Here is a 19,155-nt window from a genome sequence, read left to right as displayed (position 1 = left end):
TGTCCAACACCCATAATTCAAGTCCACAGGCGGTTTTGGGCTGCTGCTCCTGAGCTTCGTCCCCTTGTGCTATTTTTGTCGGCGGGGGATTTCAGTCCGGGATTAGGGCTGGTTGGTTGGTCCAGTTTTGACTCGCCACAGGAATTGAACCTTGAACAGGTTTATGCTTCCCATTTGCGGGGGAATGAGGCTTTGAAAACGGCGAAGGGAATCAAACCCCTCCAGACTCCCACAGCAGCTCCCTGATGGCCCCGTATGCAGAACTAGATCCAAACCTCTATACGGAGTAGACACCCGACAATGGCCAGGTCCATGTCCTCCACGCTCGATACGAGCCGGCCCACCAGTGCACATACCGCCAAGGAACCGAATGCTTGATTGGCCTCCGCACTTCGGCTGGTTTTCTTCTTGCCAGACACTGAGAGTGATGGCGACCAGGGCACTTCTGCTTCACACTTGCTTATCAACCGATCTGTGTTTTAAAGCGTTGCAGAGAATCCACACTAACAGGAATATTAAACCCTTCAATGATTTAGAGTAGCTGGTGCAGCTGATAGTCCTGAGTTGGAAGAAAAAGTAAACTGACCACAACTGCTAAAATACAAAGATACAAAGAAAGCAAAACTCATGAGCTTTTTGTATTGCAATGCACGAATCCTCCTCACAAGGTTTCGAACCACAGTTCACTAAGAACCACCAACATAAACAATACAAGTATACATGATATATCACAGAGGTAGATGCTAACCCACACCAGCCATCTTAGCAATCGATAGATTTCAAACTTGAATCACCGCGGTTGGCTCGGTGAGATATCAGAATTGAGACACCATCAACTTCAATAACATCAAATGTCGCATCATCTTCACTTCCACCAGCAGCAGATTCCTCGCCAGGAATATCGTATGTCATCTTTAGATGATCGTCGAAATGTTTTATAGTCGAGTTCGCAGTTTTCTGTGGCGTGGTATGGGGGAATGACTTAATTGCGTCAATTAGTAATCTGTAACTATACTGTCAAGAAATGCCACCACCTGATCACGGCGCATAATCCATGACAATGCCTCGGAATGCATCGCCTTTCCTGTCTCACGAAGCACAATAAATCGAAAGTCTATGAAATCGGTAAGAATGCCGAAGACAGCTGTGCTAGTCTTTTTTGCTTTCACTCGAGCATCTTGAACAGCAAATAAATAAGTCAATACCTGGGCCATGTTATCTACTTGGACAGAAAATTTGGCTTCAAGTACTATCAGCATTTGTTCCAATCTAGTTGTATCCTCCATGTAGCCTAGGGACCAATCTGCTCTGCCAGAGATTGTGCCACCACCATGCTCCTGCTTCACTGTTGCAGTCATAGGCACCTCATAGCCAACACACAATTTGTTGTTGGCGCCTAAATCATCCAGTTGATCCAGTCGATCCGCAAGTAGAATATCAAACAGTGTACAGGTGGATGCCTCACGTCGAAACCTTGACAATGCAGGAGAGTCGAGAATCTTCTCTATGGCAGTTGCTAGAATATAGTCAATAGAAAATTTTAGATCTTTTCACTGATTGATTCTTGACTCACCAGCCCAGCTAGACAGAGGCTTCTGAGCACTCTGCTTCAACTGATTCTCTGTCAAAGCCCACATATATTCTTGCTTGTATGCATTGAAATCAATGCCCAGCTTTTCCGTCACCTGTTGAAGTGTTAATTTTGAAGGCAGGTATGATGGCGTGAGGGTGGGACTTGGAATATGTGAAACAGCAGTTGCAACGAATTGAAGATATGGCAACACCATAGGTACTTGATCTTCTGAAAGACCATCTTATAGAATTGTGTCCAAGTTCCTAAAGAAATCCGGATATCTTGACATGGCTTCTGTTAGATCGTAATGGTCATGCGAGGCATGCGGCTTTTGTCTCTTCGCTGGCGGTGCCATTTTTGTTGCTGATTGCAAGGGTGGAATGGAGGCAACCCATTGAAGTCACAAGTGGGAGTTGTTTGCTGGAATCCAAGACGTGGCAGCATGCGCCGGCAAGCGCACTGCGTACATCAAAAACCTGCCTGTGCAGCCCCTTGACTTTCAATCCCACGTCTTTGTAGAATTTATTATTGTATTATTATTATTATTATTATTGTTATTATTATTATTTCTACGACGCTGAACCTTGAATATATACTATTTTTTACTATTTTATATTCTTTTTAAATTATGTTTTCTCTCTCTTTAGAATTACTATTGACTGATTTATAGTAATTTACTGAGTTTTTTAACGATAGCTGTATAATTGTGTTCCCAGATGCATCAATGAAAGTTTTGCCAGCGCTGTTAGTGTGTCTATTCGTCACTTCGGCCAAGGGCTTCTGAAGACATCTAGCGTATGAGTGGCGATAGAATTTTTGTGCCGTTAAACTCCGCGTGAGCTTTTCCTTCCTTCCCCGTCATTGTTTTCCTCTGCGCCTCGTTCGTTTTGGAGGGGCTGGATTTACTATGATCGCTTTCACCACCAGCTGCAATAGCACCCTTACTAACACCATCATCCTCAAACTTTACGCCAGCAATGAGCGTCTCACTAAGGAACTCTAGCCCAGCAACGAACGTGCAGAGCCCGCTCGCGATGCAGAAGTGACTAATTGTCGTGCCAATGTCAAGCCAGCTCCCCTCGTCGCGCACCATGTAGAAGAAATTAAGCGTCATTATGTCACTGATGGACATAACGATCATGAATAGAGCGGAAGGAGCGACACCTAGGCGCCGGTTGAGGATACCCAGGTTCGCACTGATGATGGCAAATGGGATAAGGATCTTTAGGATTAACAGCGCGCCTTGGAGGAAGGGGTCGAAGATAGGGACTAATCTGGTAACGCTTTCGAGGGAGAAAGAAGAGATTGAAGCGATGTTGCCCGTGGAGAAGAAGGCGGATTGGAGAAGGAAGAAGAAGAACAACGCAACACGGGCATCTCTGGTTGTTAGGATGCGATAACGGGGTTTTGATATGTGGTTTTCGCTGTTGGGTTGTAGAGGGCTTTGTTTCGTTTTGATTTGGGTGACATCATTTAATGGAACGATGGTGGTTGGTGGCTGGGATGAGGTGTGGATGAATATGCGGTGTTCAAGTTGAACCCAACTGAGTAGGGTAATACAAAAGACGAAGTAAAAGAGCCCCTCGTACGAAATGGTGAGAATGATGAACGTTGGAGAGAAGGTGAGAAAGATCACTACAAGGCGATGGAGGTAGTGGCTATTTGGATATAGCCGGTGGAAGAATGGAAATGTAAGAGATGCCACTACAAAAGGTTAGTCTGAGAATCCCTCGGCACTTCTCATATGCAGTTATGCTTGATGGGAAATGATGAGGCTAACCTAGAACCGACCATGCAACAACTTGGTTTCCGAACGGCAAACCTTCTTTTGCCTGTAGTGATGCGGCGGTAGATCTGGTTACTATTAAAGCCAGCAGAACCATGCCGATCTAATGTATGCCGCCGACGCATTAGTATGGTCTAGCATGATGACTCTAGAAAAACTAGGAAGATAGCGACGAACGTACCTGCATGCCCATAATTCGCTTGGAACCCCTACTGACGGCAATCGATAGGGTTTTAGAAATCGGCGTTATTGATTCCTCGAATATGAGATAGAGGAGCCCAGTAAGGACCATGAGAGTTGCCCCTATCGTTCTGTCCGACAGGTAAGAATCTGCACTCCGCTATTTGACTGGGAAATGGATGGATAATTACATGTTTGTTACATCCTCCACCTTGTTAGCGGGTAGAAGCGTGAAAATGCTCATAAAACCGCATCCGATACTCCACGTAGCTAAGACGAGTTTATTGCGCGACAGGAAACTAATGCCGTAGGATAGAGGCCATATCGCCGCAAGGATGAAACAAAAAGTGTAAATTTCACGATGAAAATATGATTGAACCTATTCTATAGGTAAGCTATAGTCACGTTTCCGATTTTTCGTCATTAAAACATGGGGTGAACTGATATTACTCACAAGTGCCTCCAATACCCCAACATATATCAATATCTGTAACCAAAAAGTTATGTAGTCACCCAGTGACTGAACATGGCTGAGAAAAATCTTTCGTCCAGCTGCTATCGCCTGCCGTTTTGCTACAACTTCCTCCCAGAAGAAGACGGGGAAAATGCCATATGCGTAATATCTCCACGACGACTTTTGAATCCAGAATATAGAATACAATATGACTAGTATGGAAGAAAAGAACATCGTACTGAATGTCGTACGACTTGGGACGGAAGTTTCATGCAGGACGTGGAGATCTATCACGGTTGTCAGCGCATATGCAATCCATCCGAGATAGCCTGCAGTAACTATAGTTCGGAGGAATAGCCAGTCATAGGTCTGCAGATATCGCAGGCCGTCCAGAGCGGTATGTAACAGATCGGAAGATTTCCTAATCGCCTCGTCGTATTTCTTCCTCGAAATTAACCGTTGAATTTCGGAGATGCGGTTCTCGATAGAACGCTCATTAACTCCGAAAGCTTGATATGGTTGGTAACGCAAAACTGAAGCTCTTTTATTCTCCTCTTTCACTCGGTACATCTCTAGAACCCCCTGGGTGTTCGCGAGAGCAGCCAGGGCTTTTTCTTTGGGTGACGCATCAAGGTACGAAAGGGGGAGCTCCCCAACCGAATTCACGGGGAAATCCAATCCAACCAAGTATGCCATGAGAGCAGCTACGTCGGCCTGGGCAACATCATGTCTCTGAACGCTATCTAAGCCCCAGTCGGAAGAGAATCCATCTTCATGGCCTGGAGCCTTTCCCCTTCTCTGAATTTTCGGTTTAGCGACTCCAGAACCCCAAACCACCAAGGGAGTACGGGTATTGTCCGGGTGTCCATCACCATGGCTCCCCCAATCACTCATGCCATGATCAGCCGTAAAAACAAAGGCTGACTCATTATCGCCGTAAAACTCCTCAACCAATTCTGTAATCTCTTTCACTCCTTGGTCGACAACCTTGATATTATGCAGATACTCCTTCGAATAAGGCCGATAAAAATGCCCAGCCGTATCCAAACCAAGTAAATGCAAAAAGAAGACAATCTTATCTTGTCTCAATCGCGCATCAAGCTCTGGATCTTCCTTTGCCGCGGCGAACATTGCCTTCACCTTCTCAAACACCCAAATATCCAACTGCGACCCGTCCTTGCTAAAATACTCTGCCTCCTCGCCATACGACTCCGCATCGATTTTCCCCGGCGTCGCACCCTCCTTGAACATAGGCAATATATCCGGACTCCCCCAACTCCAGGTATGCCTACTGCGATTGAACACGCTGTCGAAATTGACAGGATTGAGCTTCCACCCCGTCGTCACCGACGAGACATCCTCATACAAGCCAGCAATGAGGGCGACATGGCCCGGCCTGGACTCCGTGGGCACCCGCGTATGCGACACACCAAAGGTTCCATGGTAAAGGACGCGGGAGCGAATAAACGGCGCAAGCGGTCGAGGCGGTTTATTCCCAGACGACACAGTGCCTTTTTTTTGCTCGAGATTGGGATAATCGGGGTCCAGCACGCCTCCGGGAGACGGGTCCGGAAAGGACTGGAAAGCCTTATCAGCACGTAGACCGTCTCCGACGAAGAGAAAGAGTCTTTTTGCGGGGGCTTTTGCGGAGGAAGCTCGTTGGACGCCGAATTCGCGCATGCCACTGACGATGGGGCTGACAAAGTAGATGTCGAATATTGAGTAGGTGTATATTGCATGGAAGATAATTGCCAGGGCTAGAAAGCCAACGCGCCCTAGCCGAGCCATAGTGTGCGAAAATACTGTTTTTGTCTGGAGATATTTGGAGAGCCGGGGTGGGCGTTTAGTAGAACCGACTCCGTTGGTTGTCTACCATATGTGGGAAAAGAGTGAAAACGGTCCAGAAGACCCTGAGGAATGCAAAAAAAGGGGAGAGGGGTTAAAAATACATTCCAGATTGCTATGGATTCATTGTCGGAGGTTGTCGCATTGCTGTAGATAGAGCTTAGAGGTTTGTTTAGAGCTCCTTTCCATAAATGAGCATTGTTAAGATATTACTAATCATGTTCACCCGTTCAGGGGCAAAGGTCAATGAGCTCTCTATATTAGGCCACTAGGGCAGAAGAGCTCAATCACCACCAGCGCCATGGTGGCATAGAGGGTACGAATCACCCAACCCAATCCCCCAACACTCTATAATTATATAACTCCTACAAATCTCGGTGTTTATATTTAAATAATGCCCAAACCGAAACAACTTTATAAAAATATCAATGGATATACAGTGCGCGTAAACAACAACAAATTGGCTTGCTTAGAATCTTATTTAAAAAGGACTCAGGTCTTTTGCTGCATAGCAACGTCAAAGACCCATAAGGATTTAGGTCAAATATGTAAATGCCTGCATCACTTTGAAAAAATAATAAAGTTAAAAAATATAAAATGCAGCAATTCATTCGAGAAACCTAGTCGTCCGCTCGCCTCACTTTCTTCGTAAGCGTATCCACCAGCCGACTATAGAACACTGAGGCATGCTGCCGGGGGAAGGTAATATCTATAGACAGATACTCGGGGAGAATATCAACCAAATCGCGATCGCGGTTGGGGTCCAGGAGGGGGAAATAGTGGAACTCTGCCGCTTCAAAGTTCTTGTTTTCCGAATCATGGGCGACAGCGAGTTTAAAGTGTAATGCTAGTAGAATGGGAATTGATAGGTTAGCCTTCTGTATTTCTTAATTTATTTCTATATATTTTCCGTCTTATTCTCCTCTTTCTCATTGTTTTGAGGAAATGAGGAAAATAAACTTACTCCCATTTATCCCCGTCTGTATGCAGTCATATAAGTGATCAGATTCTTGCTTCTTAGCATCACGGATAATGAGGCCTGTAAGGTCGCTGTACAGGTCTTCCTTCAGCTGAGCTATTTGCGCAACGTGAGCCGCTTCAGCACTACCCATCACGATCGTTCGCGAAGCACCACTGCTGTTGGTTTTGGCAGCGCTTCCAGGACCCTTGGAACTTGTAACGTATTCCACATTTGTTGCTGCGGTTCGGGAAGCGGCCAGCTTCGTTTGGAGGCCTTTGATCTCGTTTTGGGCATTAGTCAAGCCCGAACTCAATTTTTTGATTTTAGCCTCCAGCTCCGCAATTTCGTCATCACGGTCCTGCAGCTGCTTTTGAAGAGTGTGTGATTCTTTAGCTAGACTCGTCTTCATAGTAAGCTCCTTTTTTAGCGAGGCGATCAATTCATTTGATGCTACGCTTGGGAATCAGTCTCTCTGTGTCCAAAGCGGAATGGAGCTACATCCATACCTGCATTGTTCGACTCGCATTGTTTCCGCAGCTTCTCCACGTTGGAATTGGCTTCGAGAACCCCCACCTCTCGTAGATTTCGATACTTAATGTCCATATTCTCGTATTTCTTTGTCATATCTCCTAGCTTCCTCCTTAAAGTCGCCTCATTGTCTCCTTTCTCGATATTTGATGTCCCTCCCCCAGGTTTGCGTCGTTGGTTGGTTGTTTGGGATGGCTTATGTTGTAAGTGAACATGGCTGGAACTTCTGATGGGAGAATGGGATATAGATCGGGTAGCCGGGTATTGATTCTCCTCCGCCTCCCCTGCCTCATCTTCCTCTTCCTCCTCCTCCTCCTCCTGCTCTTCTTCTTCATTCTCCACCTCCACCTCCACTTGCTGCTGTTGTCGCCCATCATGCTTGGATTCAGCCCCAGGCTGTATGCTATGCGTCATGGATTTCGTTGCAGGATTCTCTTTCGCAAGTGGTTGGGTTGACTGGGGATGACGTGACCCCATCGGGGTATACTCGAATCCATCATCTATGGTCACTCGCTTTCCTGACCTTTTGACCTTTTTAGGTCCACTTTTCGTCCGGTCACCTTCCCGAGTGCGACCATGTGCTGTCGTTCCTGGGGAATCAAGCTCATCGTCCGATTGCTGCTTTGGCTCTGGGTGTGGCTCATCGTCTATACATTTTCCATGGTCGCTTTCCTTGGAAAAACTAGCATCAGGGGTCTTGTGGGCCTCTTCGGTGTCTTCGGGGGTCCTTGAGCGTCTGCGGATAGTCGAGCCTCTCGCAGGGCGACCTCTTTTTGGTCCCAAAACAACAGTCGAGCGAGCTTTACGCGTATTGGGTTTCGCGGCAGCCGTAGCCTTAGCTTCAGTGATTTTCGGTCTTCCCTTCACTTTTTTTGCGGGAGGTGCGCCGGTATCCGGGCCTTCATCGTGAGTATATTCTCCGCCGCCGTTCATCAATAGGTCGTCCTCCAAGTCATCGTCCACTAACCTGGACAATTTCGACGCAGCCTTTCGCTTTGGCATAGTTCAAGTCAAAAAAACAGTTTCGGCAATTTCACGTATTTCCCGATGATTATAGCTCTCATACTCTCTCCTTTGTACTTGATTGTGTGGCTAGGTATGTCTCCGCGTACAAAATAAACACAGACGTTGCAGGTGGTTGGCAGAACATGTGATCCGCAGGTCGGCGCCTTTTTGACCTTTTTGAGGGAAACTCCAACAAAGCAGCCAAGTTGATTCATGAACAACCGGCTTCAAATCCACCATCTGGCTATTTATGTTATTTTTGTTAATGTTTACGACATGACACAATAAGATAATTTCTTTCTACTTCGTTCTACTAACCTCGGTCATACTTCTTTTATCCAAAACTGCGCTCCCTTAGATTCCGCTGTGCCCCCGAGGAGCTTGAGGCATCCGTCAATCCCACTACGTATAACTCGCCATGGCCTCGGGCGGTGGCCGCAAATGGCAACAATTACTACAGGAACTAGTAATGATTGCTGGCACTGTAAGAAACCTTAAAATAGTGACAAGTTATCCTACTTGCGAAAATACCCGTGCTGACATGTATTAATCTTCCAGTCCCTTTCCACCTATTTCGTCGTCCGATTCCTCCTCTCCAGGGTCGAATTCGACCCCGATAGCCAAAAGCATGAGGAGGCGAAGCGGAAATCCGCGGCCATCTTGCGAAGACTCGACAGCCCTGATGATTCTGACGACGAATCGTCCAAGTCAAAAAAAAGTTCGTCACGGCAAAGGAAGCAGAGGAAGGAGGACCTCGTTCTCTCGCAATATGAACAGACCATCGCGATGGACGTTGTAGCGCCTGAAGATATCCCTGTATCCTTTAGCGACATCGGTGGACTGGAGGATATCATTGAAGAATTGAAAGAGTCCGTCATATATCCGCTCACCATGCCACATCTATATTCAACCACGTCATCACTCCTCAGTGCACCCTCGGGGGTGCTCTTATACGGACCACCTGGCTGTGGCAAGACGATGTTGGCAAAGGCGCTGGCGCACGAGAGTGGAGCTTGTTTTATAAATCTTCACATCTCAACCTTGACAGAAAAATGGTACGGCGATTCGAACAAGCTGGTCAACGCCGTCTTCTCTCTGGCGCGCAAATTAGAGCCGAGCATCGTCTTCATCGATGAGATCGATGCAGTACTGGGGACACGGCGGAGCGGCGAACACGAGGCCAGCGGCATGGTCAAGGCTGAGTTCATGACACACTGGGACGGGTTGACCTCGTCCAACACGTCTGGGCGACCACAGCGGGTTCTCATCCTTGGCGCGACAAATCGAATCCAGGATATCGACGAGGCGATTCTCAGACGCATGCCGAAGAAATTCCCTGTCACCCTTCCACCCGCCGCGCAGAGATTGCGGATATTAGGGCTTGTCCTTAAGGATACAAAGATAGACCGGGGAAATTTTGACCTGAACTTCCTCGTCAAAGCTATGGCGGGGATGTCTGGCAGTGATATCAAGGAAGCCTGCCGAGATGCCGCAATGGTACCTATCCGAGAGCTAATACGATCGAAACGGGATTCGGGCACTACGATGGAAACTGTGGATCCCGATGAAGTGCGTGGTTTGCGAACGGAAGACTTTTTTAAACGAGCAGGTGGCGTGAAGGCTGCCAACCATGGCGGTAGTAATGGTGCTATTAACCGCAAATCCATTCTCACGAAAGCCGCGAGCAGTGAACCACCTTCTGAAAAAGAGTGGACTACTGATTCTGAAGGAGGTGGTGATGGGGTTGTTGAACCGGAATTCATCCCAATAGATAAATGATCTATTGGGCTTCCCCGTCAGAGCGCACATCTATTACCTTATTTTATACCATTCATACACGTATATATACTCCGTTTTTTCAGCATTTCTTTCTAATTCTGAAATCCCACTCTTATTCATTCTTCGGGAAGTGTGTACAGTATGATATCCTTTCCTAACGGTGGCAATTATGGGAATATTTGGGACCTTGTTCGAATTATCATTGGCTATTATATAGAAATGAAATGGCGTTCTAACGAAAGGGGTTTTTTGTGTATTACTTCTGAAACGCATTGATAGGCATAATCAACATGAACGATGTCATTGAGATTGTATTATTTTTTTGTTTGAGGACGCAACTTACAGTAGCAATCCTTCAATCAGTATCTGCTCTTCCTGAACATACTCCACGGTTAGATAGTTTTGAGATTTGCGGAGACAAAGAGTCGGCTAAAAAATGACGTGATTACTCACCGCCCAGGAACCACTATCACCTCGCTCCATGATGACCCTCAATCACCGACATTGAATAATAAATGTTTTTCTTCCTCCACGCTGACTACCGTTGGCTCTCTTCCATATGAATAGAGACATAAAATCTGACCGTTGCAACTGAACAGGTGTTTGAATAGAGACTAGAAGCTTCATTGCCTCTCACCATCCCCTCCCGGAAACCATCCCCAACAATGGGCGCCTCTGATAATCCATCTTCGGCGCGGGACAACTCGTTGGACAAGCCGAAGTTCCTCCAGAGAAAGACGCTGTCTGGTGTCGATATCGAAGGTCACAATCTACCTCCCTCCCCCGCCCCATCCAGTCCTCGCGACGGTCGACGGTATGCTCTAGCTACGGAGTTAGTATTTACAGAGGGTAATGACCAGTTCAATGCGAGCAGTGTGCCAATCTACCAGGTAAGGCAGAGGGCGAGACAGGATATTCAACGCAGTTGGTTATTTTGATGAAAAGCCCTGTTGCAGCTGGGGTTCACTATACATCGAGACATTGACTCATTTTACCTCCGTATATCTTTTTAGAGTGCAACTTTCAAACAAACCTCCGGAAATGGTGGCGGCGAGTACGACTACACACGATCGGGCAATCCCACCCGAACACATCTAGAGCGACATCTGGCAAAAATTATGTCTGCGCAGCGAGCCCTCGTGGTATCCTCTGGAATGGCTGCCTTGGATGTGATTACACGCCTTCTTAAACCAGGTGATGAAGTTGTTACTGGTGATGATTTATATGGCGGCACACATCGCCTTCTTAAATATCTAGCCACTCACGGCGGCATAATTGTTCACCACGTCGACACTACTCGGCCGGAGAAGGTGTCAGAAGTCCTAGGAGCGATGACTAGACTGGTTCTGCTAGAGACTCCCACAAACCCGTTGATAAAGATAGTAGACATCCCACAAATCGCATCATTGACGCATGAGGCGAACCCCAATGCGTTGGTCGCGGTCGATAATACCATGCTATCCCCGCTCCTGCTCAACCCGCTCGACCTAGGTGCTGATATAGTCTACGAGAGCGGAACTAAATACCTATCCGGCCACCACGACTTGATGGCCGGCGTGGTCGCCGTCAACGACTTGTCCCTAGGCGAAAAGTTATACTTCACCATCAACAGCTCTGGCTGTGGTCTGTCCCCCTTCGACTCCTGGCTGCTCTTGCGCGGCGTCAAGACACTAAAAGTCCGCATGGAACAACAACAATCCAACGCGCAGCGCATTGCCGAATTCCTCGAAAACCACGGCTTCCGCGTCAGATACCCTGGCCTCAAGTCCCACCCACAATACGACCTACATCGCTCCATGGCGCGAGGACCTGGTGCCGTGCTCTCGTTTGAAACGGGGGATGTAACCACCAGCGAGAGGATTGTGGAGAGCGCAAAACTATGGGCTATCAGCGTCAGCTTTGGCTGCGTTAACAGTTTGATTAGTCTGCCCTGTCGGATGAGTCATGCTAGCATTGACGCGAAAACCAGGAGGGATAGAGATATGCCTGAAGATTTGATTCGGCTGTGTGTGGGCATTGAGGACGTGGATGATCTAATTGATGATTTGAGAAGAGCGGTATGTTAACTAAAAATTATTCTTTGTTAATCCCCGTTTTACACTTCACATGACTTCGCTGAAGTCCCTGCATTGCAATTTTACTAATTATGGCCAATTCAATTGGTATAGCTCGTCCAAGCTGGCGCTGTAACTGTATCACTAGACAACTTCCAAGCGGTCAACCCCGCTCCACCTAAAGGATGAAAGGAGTTGCGTGAACGCGCCGACATTGACATCATAGATCTTGTCCTTCGGTTACCTAACCCTCCTTTCGCGAGTTTTGCCTTCATCATTTTATCAATGACGTTTCTCCCCCCCCCAAAACAATTGTATATATGCACACACGAGATAATCCGGCGTTACCTGTGGGAAATGAGGAAATAAGAAAAAATAATTCATATAACATAAAGAAGATTCATGTTATTTCTCCGGAGATGGATTCAGAATCTCCTGTCTCTGTGTTCCTGACCTGACGATCCAATACGCTGAGCTCAAGCGCAGCTTGGCAAAATTCAAGCTCTGGCTAAAAACGCCATTAAAGTTACTCACCCTGAAGCCCATTCAGGGCACACTCTTATTTCTTCAACAGAGGTTTCGAGATGATTTGCTCGCGATGCCATCCCATGTTCATAAGATGGTTGGATATTTGTTATGTAGCCACCAACTGTAGCTGCTTTCCACGCCGGCGTTTGATATCAACCAATCTGTTTTAGCTTCCCATCTTCTTTTATTTACTTGGCCGAGTAGAAAAAAAAATATGAAACGGGGAAATTCGTGGGATTCGGCTTATTATTTCATGTTTGAGACATCCAGCTTCTTCACCGGCTTCCATCCAGCTAGAAACTTAAAGATCTGAGCAACTAATGCCTGAAATGTCATGCATTCTTTCTGCCTAACGTTCTTGTGTTAGCCCTCTGTAGGGGAGTAAATCTCTTTTAGCCGGGAGATTTCTCGGTCCTTGCCAGCTAATGGCTTGGTTTATCTACCCCGTTCTCCAGAATAATTGGACAGGGTTCAATCAGAGATACCCATTGCCATGCTTGGATCTGAGTATGAGTGTTGATGTGCCTGTAGCTGTGAGGTTATTGGAGGGGCGGAGAGGCGTGGTGGTAGTTGATTGCTTCCATGAAGGATATAGATGGTGGAAAGCTCAAACACCATTCTTGCCATCTCCGATATTAGATGCAGATACTTGGAGGAAAGCATGGAGAAGTCGAGAAATGGGAATCTGATAGTCCGGGGGAAGCTCATTTCGGGTGAAGGAAATGGAATACTGACAGCAGATTCTGGCGTCTGGGATCTCACGAATGTAAAACCATTGTAGTAGTGTGTTTGAGAATCATCTCAACTGGTGAGTGCAATGGAAGTATCCTTCAGATAATGAACCTCCGTGCCTGAAGACAAAGAACCGGGCTTCTCAAATATGTGCTTGTCCATCCCGCATATCAAGAGCTGTGACGCTTCCATGGTGCAATCTGTCATGTGATCTGTTCATGTCGCAGAACAAAACTGCGCCAAGTGGGATTAGTACTTCTGGAGCAATGCTGCATTCTTTTCGCCTTCGCACGTCTTCCTATTTGTCATGGCCATTTATGATTGTTTGCCTCTCATATTTATTAATTGTTTCAGTGTTTATATGTAGACACTCCCACTTCTGTCTTCTGGAGTGCGGAGTACTGACTGAGTACTATGATTCATTCGCTCTCCTTTCGCGAGGCAAGGTAACTTTCCTCAATCTCTAGTATAAATACGAGAAGTTACTCTTTGGATATATATTTCTGTCTATTAGCGTCACTCTATATTGTATTTGCGAAAATGAGCCGAGAAGGGTCGGCATCACAGTTGGTCTCGGGACCGGTTTCTTCTCCCACAGCTCGAGCGCCAAAACCTGGAGCATCCCAGTCGACATCAAAATGGAATCCGCAGATTTTAGGATCGAGGTTTGCCGTAGATGCAGTCAGCGCAGCTGGGTCTGCGGCATTGATATGTCCGCTTATCACCATTATTGACAAGTAAGTCGATTACTACATACTAGGAGTACTGTGTGCAATTTTGATTGTTTTTAAACCAACGTCTCTGATGGAAACTTCATAGGTCTATTATTGAGAAAGCTGCGAAGGGTCTTCCCATCTTCCATAGTCTTAAATCGTCACTGGTCGCGATCGTCAAACGGCCTCATAGTTTTCTCATTTCAACACCGTTTCTCCTCATATACACCCTTTACGGATCCACATACTTAACAGCTAATGTCATCGACACCATTACGTCGACAATGGATGACCGCAAATTTGCCCATGTCTCAGCGGGCCCTGCCAAATTCATTTGTACGGCTGTTGTCAATATGTCCATATGCGTTTACAAAGACGCTCGATTTGCGCGTATATTTGGAGCGCAGGGCACCGCTCCAGCGCCGAGCACACCACCAAAGTCGACGGGAATGCAAAATCTGAAGCAAAATTCTTCTCAGAGCGTTCCTTCTGTATCCACTACCAAACCTTCTTCTCAGACTTTGCCAATGCCTAAACGCTCATTTGCTCTTTTCTGCCTCCGCGACAGTATGACAATATTCGCATCCTTCAACCTCCCCACACTTCTTTCGCCCCACATCCCAGATATCCTCGCCTCCACGCCATCCTCCAAATCTGCTCTGGCCCAATTCTCCATCCCGGCGTCCGTCCAGTTTTTCAGCACACCGTTTCATCTGTTAGGTCTGGATCTTTACAATCGCCAACCACCCGGAGGGTTAAATGCAGCAGATAGATGGGCCCGGGTCAAAAGGGATTGGGCACCAAGCGTCATGGCTCGTATTGGACGAATAGTCCCCGCTTACGGATTCGGTGGTGTGATTAATACCAAACTCAGAATGACCATGATGAACTCATTAGAGGAGAAGGGACGTGCGATATAGAATCGAATGATTGTGCCGAACTGATGTTGCCAGAATCGACGCCCCGAGGAACTTATATAGATACGACCTTTCGATATAACGTATAGTACAACGGCCGACTAGACTAACGACTGCGAAAAGAATATAACGAATTAGACACCCTCAACCTCGATGTCGCCTCCATTATTTTGCGTCCTTAACACACTCAACGCCTCCTCACCCCCCCACGTACATTGGAATGCATCGAAATCGAACCAGGATACTATATTTCCTTTTATTTATGAAGTGATACCCTAAGAACACTTTTTTTTCCATCTATAAACTTTCTTGCCTTCTTCTGCCAGGTTCATTGAAAATTACTTTCTTCCGTTTTGAATAGCCCTGATGCACATTCAAATAGATTGCACATACAAGAGATTGCATATATATTGATAGATATAAACTACAAAGGTATAGATATATAAATATATACTACTATTCGTTGTCGCTTTATCTTTCCCAAAAAAAGTTCCTGTTATATAATGGAGTGGGTGAATTGAATAATTTTTGCTTCGAACCTTAACAGTACCGCCGTCCATCCTCTCCAACCGGTTCCAATCTTAAAAAGCAAAAGGGATGCAGAAGAACAAAAATTTTGTGATACAAAAATTTTACATCACAACAAAACAATATCATCAACCTGCCCACACTCGGAATCGAACCGAGGATCTTATCATTACTAGTGATACGCTTTACCACTAAGCCACGCGGGCGTATTCGGTTGAGGCCGACTTGATATTGTGGTCTACCAGGCTTCCAGAGCTAGGGTAAGTAACCGATAGAGCGAGGAAGATCTATTATGTGTAAAACTCGGAAAGTGAGTATTCAGTATTTCATCATTTATATTTGATGATAACTATATACAGATATGTACAGTGCAATTCAATAAATAATATCTAGCGATATTCAGCTATTGCACGAACCACAGGACATCGTGTTGATACGTAGCAATCCACACGAGCTGAAAAGCGACATCGGTTAGCTATAAAAAGGGGAGAGGTATATCTTGATCCTGTTTCTCTGTCCGGAGCCCGTTCATAATCGGAGACCCAAGCGAAGCTATGGGTCCGGTTTTGAGTTTGCTGAAGTCTGCTGAATGATGTGGAGTCACAATCGCAGGGAAACAAATGATGGAAACGAAAAAAAGGATAGAAGTCACTTCCTTTGAGTCCGTATATTTTCATCAAATGTGGAGAGGGGTTGAACACGAAGCAGGATTAACACCAGGAAAATGCAACGTACATTTGCAGTACATGCCATGAGAGAAATTCGAAATCAGGAGATAAAATCGGATATATGAAAGGAGATTTTTCTGGAACCCACCACCCGAACTCCTAGAGTCACCAATTCATCTCGACCTACCTAACTTACTCACTCTTCTCTTGCTCCCGTTTTCGCATGGCCCTTTGCTGCTTCTTCTGCTCACGGTGTTGCTCCAGATTCGAAAAAATCACGGAGGTTGTCTGGCTATTATCTTCAGCAAGGGGCGCTACAGCCTGTCCACCTTCGATACCACGGAACGCATTGTGGAACGCCCACTGCACACCGCGTTCGACAGGCTTATCGAATATGTAAGGCAGGAACGGGACAACGGCAAGACCGAGCTATTTAGTAACCGTCAGAACTCATCATATAACCATGCCTACCTACCACCCATCGTGGTACGAGGACCTTACCCCAATCGGCAGCCATGTGCGAATCATAGTATTCTTCGCCCCCCTAAACGCACGCCCAGAATACTTCACCACAGAATGGATCGTCAATGCAGGTAAACCCATACTAGCCACTGCCTGGAAAACAGCGCGTTCAGCCATGACAGCCCGATAATCTTCCACCAAGGGAATCTTCGTCGTCCGCCAAGGCAGCAGGGTATCCTCCTCCGGATCCGGCCAGGGCAGCGGATGTGCCCTAGATGTTGTCGAGTTGAACGTTTCCTCCTGCTCGGTTGACTGGCTTTTATGTTGGAGCTTGCGTCTCGCCACTGCATCAACCGCTAGCCCACTTGACATAGTTCCAGTCGCATTGTGATACGCATCACATGCCGGGGCTAACACTCGCATGTTCCGCAGATAGGCTTTGTAGCCTTCGTTAGCAACATCGCCTAATATGTAAGCCCAGGAAATACCATATGCACTGCGGACGAGCCAGGGATGCGCGACGGGGCGGAAGGATTCGCCAATGTCGGAGGTATAAGCGACATAACGATGCGCGGAGAGGAGGATAGTGCGGATGCGGTTCGTGTATGCTGCGTATCGGTATTTGGTATCGGTGGAATCCACAGCGCTAGGCCATTGTTATTGAGGGTTTTGTTGTGATTGAGACTTTGGAGTGAGAAATATGTTTTGGTGACCCATACTAGCCATCATAAAACTGGTCCAGGAGTTCATCTTCACGGTCAATAAGTTTTTGCAGTTCTGGGTTTAGTTTTCGGCGGAGAGCAAGGTCGTCGCTATGGGATGCTTTATTTGTAGCGTCATCGTCGTTGTCGTCTGCTTGGGGTTGCTTGCTAAAACCCCAAGCCATGATATGATATATTTATGCCCTTGAGATAGATAGGAGCTCCAGATGAGAGATAGAAGAATGGATACGGGTGAGCAGGAAAACGGGGACCACCTTCCATATATGGGAAGACGCTGCCTGTGATCAGACCACCCATGTCGGGAAATAGAGGCAAAACGTGTGGTACCTCCACATGAAGTACATCGCAAAGAGTTGGGTGCGGGACATTGCAGGCAACGATGATGGCTGGGGTACCTGATCTGGAAGTTTTCTACTCCGTAAAGAGCCGCTCTGTATTCTGATTGGTCTATCGGCGGTTTTCGGCTGATGCAGCAGCACTAATTGTAATAGGAATAGCGTCATGACATGAGAACCTCCAACGTCAAATTCTTGGTCAACTTGTTCAATCAACAAAACCACCAGCTCCAGTCGCGGGACCTATCAACAGTCATCTCAATTGACTATTCCACACCTCAATTGCCATTCCAACCCTACCCTCACAATGGTCGTTTACTACACAATTGCTGGCCGCCAAATTGGCTCCCACGTCGTATGTGTTCATGCTCCTGTTCATACATTATTCCCACCCTGAGAGTCTCCAGCAATGTCAATCACATTAGAGCTGCGGGTCGAACTTCATATCCTGCCTAATTGGTAGCGCAGAAATGAAGCACATAACCATGCTTGAATTTAGATCGTTGTGCTGACTTGAGAATAATTATCCAATAGCTTTCCATGGCGACTCTCGGAACTACCTTCCTCGGCTGCTACCTTGCGATGCCAGGAAAGACGGACAAGAAACAGGGACCGCCCATCAAGGCCAGCAGCAAGGATGAGGAACAATTTATCCAGTACGTCCGAACAGCATTTCGCCCCATTTAAGCACTTTCACCCATTTTCTACTTCGGACCGCGCTATTGCTTTTGTCAACTATCGTCTGCGTCCTTCCAATATCAAAAACATGAATGAAAAATCATTATTCTAACTGCAACACAGGGACTTCCTAAAAAACATAGAGGCTGAGGAGAAGAAAATGAAACAATAAAGCCAATACCTCTCATATTTTTTCGCCCCGGTCCTCTCTCTATATCTGACGCCCGACTTTGTACGCCATCTATTTCTCGCATCATAAATTTTAGAATTTTGTCCTCGAATACACTAGTTCGTTTTTTGTATTTCCCCCCTTGGCTGGTCATAGCATGCCAGTCGCATCCTTCTTCAATCGTAGAGAAGTGTGTATGGAAAGTTATAGGGATGGATTTTGAGTATGAGGTGGATTGGGATCAGAGGCTGGCCCGGGAACGGGAATGGAGTGACAACCATGGTTCTTTAGAAACGGAAGTATGTTCCCTGGGACGATACGGGTGAATATGAATGAGTACTACATTTATTTATGAGCTTGGTTGTGAAAGAACAAACTGCGAATCCTCAACTAACCTTCCACGATGTAATATATAACCATTCTTAAAACTGGGCTTTTACTTTCACATTCATTGAGGGAATATGTCTCCTTTGGTGTCTTCTCGTGGAATTGGATGTTATGGTTTTTATCTCTGGTTTTTTCTTTGACCCTTCAGCCC

At 46.5% G+C, this 19,155-nt stretch overlaps 8 protein-coding genes and 1 non-coding gene across 9 annotated transcripts; 4 read left to right on the top strand and 5 right to left on the bottom strand.

Moving 5' to 3' along the window:
- Positions 1–762: 762 nt before the first annotated feature.
- HCAG_08033 (predicted protein) lies at positions 763–1,787 on the bottom strand (the record flags this gene model as incomplete). Its single annotated transcript, XM_001536874.1, has 3 exons — positions 763–957; positions 1,206–1,516; positions 1,574–1,787. The coding sequence occupies 3 exons, from the start codon at positions 1,785–1,787 to the stop codon at positions 763–765; spliced, it is 720 nt and encodes a 239-aa protein (XP_001536924.1).
- Positions 1,788–2,363: 576 nt separating this feature from the next.
- On the bottom strand, positions 2,364–5,781 carry HCAG_08032 (hypothetical protein; the record flags this gene model as incomplete). Its single annotated transcript, XM_001536873.1, has 4 exons — positions 2,364–3,277; positions 3,354–3,462; positions 3,541–3,699; positions 3,994–5,781. 4 exons carry the CDS (start codon positions 5,779–5,781, stop codon positions 2,364–2,366), a joined length of 2,970 nt encoding a protein of 989 aa, XP_001536923.1.
- A 677-nt stretch (positions 5,782–6,458) lies between these two features.
- Positions 6,459–8,329, bottom strand: HCAG_08031 (predicted protein; the record flags this gene model as incomplete). The annotated part of the gene is made up of 3 exons (XM_001536872.1): positions 6,459–6,685; positions 6,803–7,249; positions 7,306–8,329. 3 exons carry the CDS (start codon positions 8,327–8,329, stop codon positions 6,459–6,461), a joined length of 1,698 nt encoding a protein of 565 aa, XP_001536922.1.
- Positions 8,330–8,750: 421 nt separating this feature from the next.
- Positions 8,751–10,111, top strand: HCAG_08030 (ATPase family AAA domain-containing protein 1; the record flags this gene model as incomplete). Its single annotated transcript, XM_001536871.1, has 2 exons — positions 8,751–8,816; positions 8,891–10,111. 2 exons carry the CDS (start codon positions 8,751–8,753, stop codon positions 10,109–10,111), a joined length of 1,287 nt encoding a protein of 428 aa, XP_001536921.1.
- A 665-nt stretch (positions 10,112–10,776) lies between these two features.
- Positions 10,777–12,354, top strand: HCAG_08029 (cystathionine beta-lyase; the record flags this gene model as incomplete). Its single annotated transcript, XM_001536870.1, has 3 exons — positions 10,777–11,001; positions 11,125–12,168; positions 12,280–12,354. The coding sequence occupies 3 exons, from the start codon at positions 10,777–10,779 to the stop codon at positions 12,352–12,354; spliced, it is 1,344 nt and encodes a 447-aa protein (XP_001536920.1).
- Positions 12,355–13,965: 1,611 nt separating this feature from the next.
- Positions 13,966–15,640, top strand: HCAG_08028 (conserved hypothetical protein; the record flags this gene model as incomplete). Its single annotated transcript, XM_001536869.1, has 4 exons — positions 13,966–14,162; positions 14,245–14,990; positions 15,473–15,487; positions 15,603–15,640. The coding sequence occupies 4 exons, from the start codon at positions 13,966–13,968 to the stop codon at positions 15,638–15,640; spliced, it is 996 nt and encodes a 331-aa protein (XP_001536919.1).
- A 77-nt stretch (positions 15,641–15,717) lies between these two features.
- Positions 15,718–15,789, bottom strand: HCAG_09370. The gene has a single exon. It is a non-coding gene; the product is annotated as a tRNA-Thr (tRNA).
- Positions 15,790–15,912: 123 nt separating this feature from the next.
- On the bottom strand, positions 15,913–17,599 carry HCAG_08027 (conserved hypothetical protein; the record flags this gene model as incomplete). Its single annotated transcript, XM_001536868.1, has 5 exons — positions 15,913–15,932; positions 16,319–16,410; positions 16,448–16,680; positions 16,753–17,359; positions 17,433–17,599. The coding sequence occupies 5 exons, from the start codon at positions 17,597–17,599 to the stop codon at positions 15,913–15,915; spliced, it is 1,119 nt and encodes a 372-aa protein (XP_001536918.1).
- A 478-nt stretch (positions 17,600–18,077) lies between these two features.
- On the top strand, positions 18,078–18,598 carry HCAG_08026 (predicted protein; the record flags this gene model as incomplete). The annotated part of the gene is made up of 3 exons (XM_001536867.1): positions 18,078–18,125; positions 18,305–18,430; positions 18,572–18,598. 3 exons carry the CDS (start codon positions 18,078–18,080, stop codon positions 18,596–18,598), a joined length of 201 nt encoding a protein of 66 aa, XP_001536917.1.
- Positions 18,599–19,155: the final 557 nt, after the last annotated feature.

This window comes from Histoplasma capsulatum, genomic scaffold (genome assembly GCF_000149585.1).
Source record: "Histoplasma capsulatum NAm1 scaffold_10 genomic scaffold, whole genome shotgun sequence".
Taxonomy (NCBI): domain Eukaryota; kingdom Fungi; phylum Ascomycota; class Eurotiomycetes; order Onygenales; family Ajellomycetaceae; genus Histoplasma; species Histoplasma mississippiense.
This window is presented reverse-complemented; position numbering and strand designations above follow the sequence as displayed.